At 42.6% G+C, this 9,080-nt stretch overlaps 2 protein-coding genes across 3 annotated transcripts in view; one reads left to right on the forward strand and one right to left on the reverse strand.

Moving 5' to 3' along the window:
* Positions 1-2,305, forward strand: part of LOC109479603 (krev interaction trapped protein 1-like) — a 15,850-nt gene extending 13,545 nt beyond the window's left edge. For both annotated transcript variants that reach the window (XM_019781595.1, XM_019781600.1), the window contains exons 16-18: positions 152-322; positions 1,116-1,229; positions 1,801-2,305. In XM_019781595.1, the coding sequence (XP_019637154.1) occupies positions 152-322; positions 1,116-1,229; positions 1,801-1,848 (333 nt within the window). In that variant the 3' untranslated portion in view covers positions 1,849-2,305. The remainder of the gene's footprint in view (positions 1-151; positions 323-1,115; positions 1,230-1,800) is intronic.
* A 2,490-nt stretch (positions 2,306-4,795) lies between these two features.
* LOC109479928 (tripartite motif-containing protein 2-like) lies at positions 4,796-7,063 on the reverse strand. Its single transcript, XM_019782000.1, has 2 exons — positions 6,810-7,063; positions 4,796-5,992 (listed from the first exon to the last, which is right to left on the reverse strand). Exons 1-2 carry the CDS (start codon positions 7,053-7,055, stop codon positions 4,796-4,798), a joined length of 1,443 nt encoding a protein of 480 aa, XP_019637559.1. The 5' UTR covers positions 7,056-7,063.
* Positions 7,064-9,080: the final 2,017 nt, after the last annotated feature.

Consider the following 9,080-nt stretch of genomic DNA (forward strand, 5'->3'; position numbering starts at 1 on the left):
CCTCCTCCTCTCCTCCTCTCTCTCCTCCTCCTCCCCCTCCCTCCTCCTCTCTCTCTCTCTCTCCCTCTCACCCTCTCTCGGGCTTGATGGTAGCCACAAGGCCACATGATGCCGCTATAATGTATTCACATGTATCACTATTGTTCTGCAGACCTTGCAGTACCTGTACCTGCAGAGGTGTTGGAACTTCCCCACGTACGGCTGTGCCTTCTTCAGCGGACAGATCATGTCACGGCCGGTCAGCGGGAGTTCTCGCCATATCGTGTCTGTCCACGTTGGGGTCAACTGTCTCGGCATTCACATTCTGAATGCCCAAACTAAGGTAGGTGCCACAGTACCTGTATCGCTATAACCGCCCTTCGGTGTAACACACCAGCTTCTGTATCTGTATAGCCGGTATAACCGCCCTTCGGCATAACACACCAGCTTCTGTATCTGTATAGCCGGTATAACCGCCCTTCGGCATAACACACCAGCTTCTGTATCTGTATAGCTGGTGTAGCCGCTCTTCGGCATAACACGCCAACTTTGCAGGCACACAGCACGGCAGCAGCTTGCCACATTACATGTACACCACAGGACTTGCTACACGTAAAGGAAGCCTAGGAAAAAAATGTTGTGTTTCCTGTTTCCTGACGTACATGTACCCTAGAAAAAACTGCAGACCCTAGCCTTTTTTTGTGTGTGGACCCCTGCAAGGAACATAAATTTTTAAAGCTGATTGACTTTTTCTAGTTTAATGATCTGACACCTGAGTGATGAAACGTTGTACAATCGTTTTTCCAACATTGACATTGAAAATAAAAGTGTCCTCATGCAAGTTTTACTTTGTTAAACTGTATTGCTTTTTTATTTATGAAGATTTACCACATTTATGGAAGGATTGACAGAACAGGTGACTATCACTTCTTCAAGATTGTATAAGTTGGATCACTAGAGACTGCCAAAGTCCTAACGGGCCTACCAAGCCTAATTTTTTTCAGGACTGAAACAGGAAACACAACCTTTTTTTTCCTAGGCCTTACTAATATGCGGTGACAATGCTGATGGTGGCGAAATGAAGGATGAATGCACATTTCCGATTAAACAAAGAATGTTTTTCTCCTCTTACACAGCAACTTCTGTATTCGTCACGTTTCTCTAACCTCCAATGGGAGTACTCGATGGAGGGAGCGTATTTCCAGCTTCGTACGAGAGACAACCAGAGTATACGGGTTCACACCAAACAGGTCTGTACTCACAAGGGAAGGATACATATAGAATACAACACGGGGTATTACATATCGCCCGGGGTATCGGCCCGACCGCGGGTCGGAGGGCGATCCGACTCGCAGGAGGGCCGGGACCAAGGGCGATGTGGAATACACCGTGTTGTATTCTATTTAAGTCATACCCACCCAAGAAAACAAGCCTTTCAATGCAAGATGAGCAAAAAGTTGGTGCCCCTAAACCCTCAAATGCAACAACATCAGTTCCAACGTCCGGATTCTGTATTCGAATTTTCAAAAGCGGCGCACGCGGTTAGGACGAAACGCGTTCGAATCTTTCTATGGAAACCATGGAGCCCGGGCCTTACCGTAAAGTATGGCCCGGTCCGGAACCCATTATCGAACGTTATCGCGGCCCGGGTATGATATAAATCAATTCATGCTATGTCCGTAGCCAGGATGTTGAATGGGGGGTTCTTGCGCAATATTTGGTTCACCAATATATTTTGTCAAAGATAAGTGAATATATAGTACACAAGTGTATATTAACCATTTTATGAATGGAAATTTACTTGAATTTTTTTTCTTCCAGGCTGCCCTGATCTGTAATTTGATGACAAAGCTACACTCCAGAGGGTGAAATCTGAACACACTTTCAGCAGAACTCAACTTAAATCAGCAGTCCCACTTTTATTTCTATAGACGGTGTTCCAAGGTTGACAACCTTTGATGGAATCTGTTGATCGCTACAAGATCGCAGACATTCGAAATCAAGTCGAAGGAATGGACCGTTCCAGATCGAACGCATCGAATCCACTGCACTGTTCTATTTCGAACACCTCCGTCAAACTCAGCGCGGGAAATCTAAAATCAGCAAACTGAGTTGATGTCTGCTTGATAAAGACTCCTTGTTTTACACGTGAAACTGAATTTGTGACATTGCATGCACTTTCAAGTTGATTAAGGACGTTCTGTTACACATGTATCGGCTGTTAGTCAGCAACCGGGCACTCTTGTCCACCTACCGTGTGATGTTATGCGGCCAATCCCGCGTCTGTATAGAGTGAAAACATTTTGCTCTCACTGAAACTACCTCTGTCCCCTCCTGAAATAATTCTACTCTGCGGATGTACCGTTCAACAAATATAGCGTAACCAACTTTTTGTCCCCTGGGAGAGTTTTTTGCTGCCGAAAAATCGACTGTAAAGTTGGGCTGCAAATCCAACTTTCTGGCGGCGGCAGCCGGTACGGGCCTTCCCGCGCTGATTTTGACGGAGGTGTTCGAGTTGCTAGGGCGTTGCTAAGGGGGCGTGGCTTATGGAACGATCCATTGAGGCTCTTAAATGCCATTTAACTGTCAACTGGTTTGAAAACCTCCATGCAGTTAAAGTGAGTGTAGTTCTGTTTTTAAATGGGCAAGTTTAGGCCTCTTCTGGGGTCTATTCACCTGGCTAGCTTTGATTAATAAGGAACAATACAATTTTTTGGCAATGCCTCTGGAGGGGAGGCATTTTCTTTCGTGTTATTTGGTGGTACATGTACATGTATGTATGTACCAGTAATAGTGGTTGTGTACCTAAACCCACATTTAGGTTCAGGTCTGGATTCAAGTCCAGAGATTTAGGTTCAGTTCCAGAGTTGTAAGTTTGGACCCTAACCCATGGCATATACAAAATTGCATGTTGGCAACCTTGCAATGTTGTCTGGACAAAACTGTGGCCACATAACATGGAGGCCGACACTTGACAATGCCTGATGGCAATATTTTCTTCATTTTGCAGCACAGATTTTGCAATACACATATTGATTTTAGGTGGTTTGGAACAAAAAGGGGTATGTGACATGTTTTTTTAAAATGTTTTTTTTTGTCTGGAATCAGTTCTTGACTTTTAGGTTTTTTTGGACTTGAACCTAAACATTTTTACAAGTCCAGTGAACTGGTACACAGCACTAACCAATAATGTTACAAAATGGAAGAATGTAACAGATTCTCAAAGAAGATATAATTCTTAACTGTCAGTGTTTCTTACACTTTTGGTACTATTAATATTTTGCACAGTTTTGTCCTAGCATTTTTTTGTTATGAAACATAGGTGTACATTGCATAACTTATTTTTTAGTGATCAGTTCTCTAGGAGCTGCAAGGAAAAGGAAATAATAGAAAACATGTGAATGAAAGTTTATACTTTTATTCATAAATGTACAAAACCGTATAAGTATATACTGCCACACTGCCACAATGAGTAATTTAAATACACTAACTTTTGATATTTTTAATATCTGAAGCTGTGTTTGCATATGTATATATGCACATTGATATGCTTGAATATTGCATCATTACTTGCAATGTTGGTGATTTAAAAAAAAGTCTTCAGAACCAAATGCACAAATCTCTAGTATACTAGAGTATATAGTATACTACAATTTATAGTATACTATACTATAAATTGTATTATATTAGAGTACAGTATATGGTATGTATACTACAATATATAGTATGCTATATACTATACTATTTATACTTTATATACCTTATAATATGGACAATTGTAAATATTGTGTAAAATATCCACCATTTTGTTCAACTTAAATAACATTAAGTCCATCAATATGTACATCTGTATCTTTCACAATTCCGATTATAATATGGATTTTCACCTTAATATAATGGTAACAACGTATTAAATAAATAAATTGCAGTGCTGTGCAATAGATAAGCACATACATGCGTTACATCTATCCTGGTGTGTAAAGTTAAGTTAAGGCCACGCCAATTCAATTTGTTGGTACTCGGATTCGCCTCTTCATTTTTTCTGTTAAAAAAAAAAGATTCTGGTTTTGAATCAACACAAAAATGCTCAATATTTTGCCCCCAACAGTTGAGGAAAGTCCTTTTTCTTCCTAGTTGTTACAGTTTTTCCTTCTATCAATGCAGTGGTTTGATTAAAAGTTCAAAATTTATTGTTTAAATATTAACCCAGTCTTTTGTGTTGACTTCATGGCTCCTATCGTAGCATTTTGGGCTATAATAGGATGCCTAGACCTGTTTTTATTTTTTTTCGCCCTGTCGCTTCATATTTTTTCTTAAAAAATCCGAGAACCAAGAAATTAAATTGGTGTGGCCTAACAAAGTTCTTCTCAAGTAGTTTCGGTAGTACAACTCTCTTCCTCATGGCAATGCTTGCTGATGCTACTACCTACCGCTAGGTGGCGCTTTGTACAGTGAGAAGAATGCAGTCCCAAACGTGACTAAACTTGTATCCCCCCTCATCGTGGTTTATGACTGTTAACCATTGAATTACAAACCCTATGAACCTATTGGTGAGTGCAATAGTCTATGAGGTGGTCGCGTTGGAGTTTATCCTCTTTCCCAATAGGAAAGAAGTATGAAATAAATACAAAGCTTTAATTAACTTCCAACACTTAGATTACAGAACTGGGACTTACATTGTTGAATGGAATGGACCCGTCTATTCTTGGAACGTGACGTCAGAGACACGTGACCGTAGTAGCGGGTCATACAGCCAGATAACTTGTGTCGCCCCCCGTCTCTGTTTAGGGTAGCTCTAAAGTACTTATGTGTTTCTTTATAGTTTGTACCTATACACTTCCACGCAGTTGGTGCGGTAGTTCGCCACCAGTACGAAACGATTCTGGGACACGCACATGTCGTAGGGGCTACCCAAGTGCCGCCTAGCGATCGTCTTCTGGTATGACAGCGTAAGCCCATCCTCGCACGTATCGTACTTGAATATCTGAATCCTGCTGTCATAGTGGTTGGCCACAATGATGGTCTGATCCTGCTTGTCGATGGCGATCCCCGATGGTCCCTCGAACTCCCCCTCCTCAGGTCCTTGCTGCCCGAAACTGAACACTTCTTCCCCGGCGAAGTTGAACGCCACAACCTCGTTGTCTTCGATGTCGGTCACTAAGATGAGGCGACGTTTCTGATCCACCACCACGTACCTCGGCGCTTCTAACTTATCCTCTCCTACTTGCTTCACGATGCGTAACTTCCCACCATCCACCGTCACAAGGAGGACACTGTTACTGTGGCTGTCGACGACAACCAATACTTGGCCAGGTTCCTTGTTCAGGAGCGGTATCTGCTTCTTGAACTCTTCGGAAATGACTTTAAGTCCGCAGGGGTTGAATCTGGTCTTGCCGTTCTCCAGAGGATACTTGTTGACCAGTTCGCCCGTTTTGGTGAACTTCATTACACATTCGTCTGACCAAGAGGTGATGAAGTAGTTCCCATCGTCGTCTGCGTCCAGCCCCATGGAGATCTTAGAATTGGTGCGGAAAGCTTTGAGAAAGTTGCCTTGGTCGTCGAAAACTTGGACCCGGCTGTTGCCTTGGTCTACGATCGCTATGTGGCCGCTTGGCCGGACTGCCATGCCGGTGGGCCCGTCGAATTCTCCATTCTGTCGCCCGAACCTGCCAAATGTTAGGTTCGGAGTGTCACGTAGCCCCACCATCTTTTTCGACACCCCGCCTGCATTGCCGACGAAATTCTCCAACACCTCGAGTGGCGGAGACTTCGTAAACTTCACAATGCCAGAAACAGGAGGATACGTTTTCTCCAACATGGGACGAAAATTATTCATGATCTTCTCCTTAACTTCTTTTAACTCTTGGTCTGAGGCGTTTCGTTCGGGGTTTAAGGTGTCGTCGCACAGGTTAGCCGCGTTCTTCAAGACAGCCTTTTGTATGGTCATAGCCGCGTTCTGGGATCTTAGCTCTGTCTTTCTTTCCCTGCAAGACTTCTCGATCTCTTCAAGAACCTGTTTGGGAAACGAGTGTACTTACTGTTATGTTTCATAATTATGTTGATTACTTACCCTTATTATCATGTTTACCGAAGGAAAACATATTGTTTTTACTCAGTTTCTTCCTCTTCTGTTCCAAACACTAACCTCTGACCCGGCCAATGACATGATTTGTTAACGTCTGTCACCATGGTGACACATGGTGTTGGGTTACACAATGTTGCAATTTCATGGTCTGCCCTACTCCTGTCAGCATATACTCGTAGTACATATATGTGGATGTGTTTGAGTAAAAATTAACAAAGCAGACCATGTCCGAAGGTAAACATTATGCACTTGCTTTGAAAATGTTACTTCTCTAGTTATTGTTATTGTCATTATTATCATTATTATGCTTTTAATTGTTTTGGAGGAGGACAAGAATAAGCCCTAAGGCTTCTTCCTCCTCCAGCTCATCCATTCTGTTTAGATTAATTATTCTATATTCTGTTTCTTCCGATTATTATATTTACTTTCTGTATTGTTTAAAGTTAAAACTTTTGATCCAACACAGAAATTCTCTCACCTAGAGCTTTCGACCAGTCACTCTGGTCTTCCTCAGTAGACTGACCCAGGTAAGCTTGTCATGTGGCTTTTACACTGGGTCAGTCTACTGAGGAAGACCAGAGTGACTGGTCGAAAGCTCTAGGTGAGAGAATTTTTGTGTCGGATCAAAAGTTTTAACTTTAAACATGTAATTACCAACACAGATGAACTTTCATGATAGTACTTTCTGTATTGCTTTGTATTTTATAAGCATGTGCAAATAAAAATAAACAAAAAAGAAACAAACCTCCTTTTCCCTGTCGTCTACTATTTGTCTCAGGCTCTTGAAGTATCTGGTCGCCTCTTCGGTTGCAGTTTCTCCTGACGGGTCGATCTTCTCGATTTCTTCTTTGACCCTCTTTAGTCCCGTCTCTACGTCCACGATCAGAAGGTCGACTTTTTGCTCCACGATCTCCAGGCCTTTTCTGTGGTCCGGAGGCTGGATTTCATCTTCTGGCTTCTTCAGTTTGACCATGTTCATGAATCGTTTCATGACTGTAGTTCTTTGTTTAGAGTTTTGGTCCAACACAAAAAATTCTCTCACCAAGAGTTTTCGACAAGTCACTCCAGGTCTTCCTCAGTAGACTGACCCAGTGAGGCTTGTCACGTGGCTTCTTTATTTGAAGTGTGCCGTCAACACTGGCTTTTAGAGACCTTTCTGTTCCCCCGATGTACGTTTCCTGGCAGGGCCCCCTGTTGTTTTTGCCCTGGCAGGGGATGTGGTAGATGACACCACACTTCTCCTCTTTGGGGGTTTTGTCCTTGGGTGCAACCAGACTGTAGTTATTGTTGACAAACCGTGTTTTGTACCGTAAGTTCGCAAGTTTGCACTTCTAATAATGCCAATGTTGGCCCCTACGGTACTGTATCAGTGGTATTTGATGCGTTGTTTGTAATCATTCAATATATAGTCAATATTAGCATGAAAGTTGAGTTGGAAAACAGTTTAATTTTCTTCATATAGTCAATATCATTCAATATACTAGTATCACCACAACCGATCTTAGCGTGTTGTTAAAAATTCTTCCCTTGAAAACTGTTGTTTAGCCCTCTATTGCTTCTTTGGGCTCTCTTGTAGAGGATTTTTATGCTACGGTTTCTACTAACTGTTGCATTAAGCCACCCTTAGTTACTAGTAGTGCTTTCACAGCTGTGTGGCCCTAGGGCTATACAATCAGTTATGGGCGCCGCCCTATACAACATATGACGTAGAAAGGACTACTCACTGTGATTTCTACAGTTATATAATCTCTGTTTCACGTTGTGGCCACACCCGAATGTCTGTCCCCTTATGTAAGCCAGTGCTTCTTTTTCGGGGTATTGTTTCTTGGCGCTGCTGTTCCCCAGTTGCACACAGGACCAGCTGTGCTGTCGTTAATGCTGTTCCCCAGTTGCACACAGGACCAGTTGTGCTGTCGTTAATGCTGGTCCCCAGTTGTACAAAGAACCAGTTGTGCTGTCGTTAATGCTGTTCCCCACTGTACACAGAACCAGCCGTGCTGTCGTTAATGTTGGCGTTTCTTCTGTGAAGGTCTTTCTTCGTTATTCCACAGAAATTCCACAGAAAACTCTCCTGGTCTACGTATCGGTGCCTCCGGCTGTTGTGGTGTATATTATATAAATGGCCGCTCAAGGATTCACACGGTCATTCTGCCATTAAAATCACCGCAGATTTTCACGGTAATAGAAAGAAGCCAAAGATATACGTACGTAAGAAGTGAAGTGACAGCTATAGTAGCAGATCATCGAATATTTCGCTTGACGTTTCGGCCGATATCCGATTGTTAATACGTCGTTTATAATATGTCTACGTTTGAAGCCGATGTTTCTAGAACAGATCGGCACTTCTGAGGGAAAACCAGTTAGTCAACTTTTCGCTAACTTATGCTGTGACCCTTAAATGCCCCTTCACGTGATGAATCACAAAGGTGTGTCTTTGAAATAACCAATGGTCAAGTTTTGTTTATCTGCATACAAATAAGAGTTATGCAACAGTAAAACGTTTGTTACAACGGTTGCCTGAGTGTTTATTAATTGTCATTTTACAAAAAAAAAAAAAAGTATTCAAAATGTCAGCTTTGAAACTGCAAAATTAGTTGAGAAAGTTCTTTCATCAAACGATACTAGGCGATTACACAAAGAAGGGGGAGGGCAAAAACGCTTTATTATAAAACGTCACCCCCCCCCCCCCTCCTAAGGATGTAATGGAATAGTCCTGCTTTAGGACGTCATCATGAAGGAACCACACCTGTTCCGGACGATACCATTTCCGGTTTGGACGCCTGTCTATAGTCCCGCCCACCAGGATAGTTTGATTGACACCCCACTTTTATTTCAAAACTTTAACCCCCCCTCCTAAGGATGTAATGGAATAATCCTGCTTGACGTCATCATCGAAAAACCACACCTGTTCCGGACGATACCATTTCCGGTTTGGACGCCTGACTATGGCTCCGCCCACCAGGGCAGTTTGATTGGCACTGACGTCCATCGCCCCGCCCACCAGGGCAATTGATTG

Source organism: Branchiostoma belcheri, unplaced genomic scaffold (assembly GCF_001625305.1).
Source record: "Branchiostoma belcheri isolate BF01 breed outbred unplaced genomic scaffold, Haploidv18h27 scaffold107, whole genome shotgun sequence".
Classification (NCBI taxonomy): Eukaryota; Metazoa; Chordata; class Leptocardii; order Amphioxiformes; family Branchiostomatidae; genus Branchiostoma; species Branchiostoma belcheri.

Bases quoted from the DNA above. Each gene is read 5' to 3' on its own strand.
- LOC109479928 (XM_019782000.1), bottom strand. From the start codon at position 7,055: ATGAAACGATTCATGAACATGGTCAAACTGAAGAAGCCAGAAGATGAA. The intron at 5,993-6,809 runs GTTTGTTTCTTT...TTTCCCAAACAG, and splicing joins TAGACGACAGGGAAAAGGAG to GTTCTTGAAGAGATCGAGAA.